The 2,359-nt window shown below is 68.0% G+C and overlaps 1 protein-coding gene across 1 annotated transcript in view; it reads right to left on the bottom strand.

The window, feature by feature from the left end:
• The window catches only part of COL7A1 (collagen type VII alpha 1 chain), a 31,390-nt gene that overhangs the window by 5,116 nt on the left and 23,915 nt on the right, over window positions 1-2,359 (bottom strand). The window contains exons 95-104 of the mRNA XM_027769288.1: window positions 2,291-2,350; window positions 2,097-2,204; window positions 1,858-1,929; window positions 1,384-1,419; window positions 1,206-1,265; window positions 1,049-1,093; window positions 834-869; window positions 689-724; window positions 565-621; window positions 372-443 (exon numbers count right to left, since the gene is read on the bottom strand). Of these exons, the coding sequence (XP_027625089.1) occupies window positions 372-443; window positions 565-621; window positions 689-724; window positions 834-869; window positions 1,049-1,093; window positions 1,206-1,265; window positions 1,384-1,419; window positions 1,858-1,929; window positions 2,097-2,204; window positions 2,291-2,350 (582 nt within the window). The remainder of the gene's footprint in view (window positions 1-371; window positions 444-564; window positions 622-688; window positions 725-833; window positions 870-1,048; window positions 1,094-1,205; window positions 1,266-1,383; window positions 1,420-1,857; window positions 1,930-2,096; window positions 2,205-2,290; window positions 2,351-2,359) is intronic.

The following is a 2,359-nucleotide window of genomic DNA, read 5'->3' as shown; positions in this document are numbered from 1 at the left end:
GGGGGCACCAGCGGGATGGGCAGGGCGGGATCCTGGCCGTGTGCCCGGCTCCCACCGGCGGCGTCCCAGGCCCCCAGACCTTCCTGCCCACACCTCAGTGGGGCGGGGCCGGGGCTGCGGTTCACGGAGTGACTCAGCAACTCGGTTCTTGCCTAGGACCCCCAGACTGTCCCTCTTACCTCGGTCTCTAATCCCATTTGGAACCCCCTCCTGTCCCTTCAGGGACCCTGTAGAGTCAGGGTCCCCAGAGCTCCCCACCAACCTCAGCCACCCTGTCAGTACCACCCACAGAACCCGCTCCCCTCTGCGCCCAGACCCACGTGGACCCCATCCCACAGGACCGCGTAGAGAGCCCCAGCCCCGCCCAGTACCTTGTCGCCAGGGCTCCCACTGTCGCCCCGAGGTCCTTTCTCACCGTCCATGCCCCGAGGCCCGCGCTCGCCCTAGGTCAGGTCAGAGGCTGGGCTCAGGGCTGGAGGCCTCAGCCTTCGGGGCCTGAGCCCCAAGGCCAGCCCCAACTGGGCCCCTTCCTCACCCAACTGCGGTGGGACCCAAGTAACTCACCATGTCCCCCTTAGCACCCCGTGGCCCCGGAGGCCCCTCAATCACAGCCGAGTCTCCCTGAGGGGACGGGGGCAGTCAGAAGGGTCAGGAGCACCCTATCCCCTGCCCACACCCCCACACTCACCTTGTCACCTTTGAGCCCTGCAGTTCCTGCGTCACCCTGTGAGGTGGAAGAGAGTGAGCCCCACCCAAACTGGGGAGCCCGGGGCCTGAATTACAAGACCCCTCCGCATCCCACTCGCTCCTGGACCTTGCTCCTCAGTTCTTACCTTCTCTCCGCGCTCCCCCCGGCTGCCCGGGGGCCCCTGTGTGAGAAAGGACAGTGAGCTAGAAACTAGGGCAGGGCAGGGCCACGGGGGCCCGGAGGAGGAAGGGACATGGTGAGGACCAGACGGCCAGGGCAAGAGGACCAGAGGGCCGAGAGGGCTCGGGGACGCTGGCGGGGACTGAAGTCGAGAGCTGGCGCTCTCCCCAAGAGACCCACCACAAGTCCTCGGGGGCCTTCCTGGCCGGGGCGGCCATCTTCACCCTGAAAGGTGACAGAGGGTCATTGGCTCAGGCTGGAACCCAGGGGGAGCTGTGATGCGGGGAGCCCTATGGGCCCCTGGCAGCGGCCCCAGCAGTGTGGGGGGACTACGTACCCGGGCTCCTGGTTCCCCACGCTCGCCTCGGGGCCCAGGCTGGCCTGCTCCAGGGTCTCCCTGGAGATGGACAGGATGCCAGGATTAGGGCCATCGGGGGGGACAGAGATTAGGGGAGGTCAGTGGGGGCTAGAGGGGGACAGCACAGGAGAGAGCTGGCAGCGTTTGTCCCCTTTACCTTGTCTCCTTTGAGTCCAGAGGCCCCAGGGGCTCCCTGTGGGTCAGAGCAAGGTCAGGGTCCAGTGGCCCTCTGCGTCACACAGCCCCAGCCCCACAGGGTGGCAGAGTGGCCATCGCGGGCCTCCCCCACTCACTCACAGCCCCAGCCCCCGGGGTGGTGGAGTGGCCATCGCGGGCCTCCCCCACTCACTCACAGCCCCAGCCCCCGGGGTGGCGGAGTGGCCATCGCGGGCCCCCCCCCATCTCTCACAGCCCCAGCCCCCGGGGTGGCGGAGTGGCCATCGCGGGCCCCCCCCCATCTCTCACAGCCCCAGCCCCCAGGGTGGCAGGGTCGCCAATCGTAGGCCTCCCGTCCTCACACACAGCCCCAGCCCCCAGGGTGGCAGGGTCGCCATCACGGGCCTCCCGCCCTCACACACAGCCCTAGCACACAGGGAACTGGGCACATGGACCATGGGGTACCTCCACTCACCACTGCCCCTGGGGCTCCTGGTGGCCCCATGGGGCCTGGGGCTCCTTCTCTTCCTGGGAGGCCTGCCAGGCCCTACAGGAAAATGGGGCAAGAGTGGCAGAGGTGAACCCTGTCCTCTGTGCCCCCAAGACCAGGAGCCTCCAACACTGGGAGCCACCTCCTCCCTGGGCCCCTCCTCCCACTACCGGACTCAGAGATGGCAAAGTCTTCAGGTCCCGCGTGCCGCCCCAGCCTCTCACCCGTTCTCCGCTGGGGCCTGGCTGGCCCACCTCTCCTCGAGGGCCCGTTTGACCAGGAAACCCAACAAGACCGGGAGCACCTCCTGGGCCAGGAGGGCCCGGGTCTCCCTGAAACAGAGACAGCAAAGGGAGGAACGCCCCAGGCCTCCCCGTCCCTCCCACCTCCTCACCACTAGGGAGGGGTTGCTGCTTACCTTCACGCCAGGAGGACCAGCTGGGCCAGGGGGGCCCTGCACCCCAACTCCTGGCTCACCCTTTGAGGG

Source organism: Tupaia chinensis, unplaced genomic scaffold (assembly GCF_000334495.1).
Source record: "Tupaia chinensis unplaced genomic scaffold, TupChi_1.0 Scaffold149184_1, whole genome shotgun sequence".
Classification (NCBI taxonomy): domain Eukaryota; kingdom Metazoa; phylum Chordata; class Mammalia; order Scandentia; family Tupaiidae; genus Tupaia; species Tupaia belangeri.
Note: the sequence above shows the minus strand (reverse complement) of the source record. Positions and strands in the feature narration are given on the sequence as shown.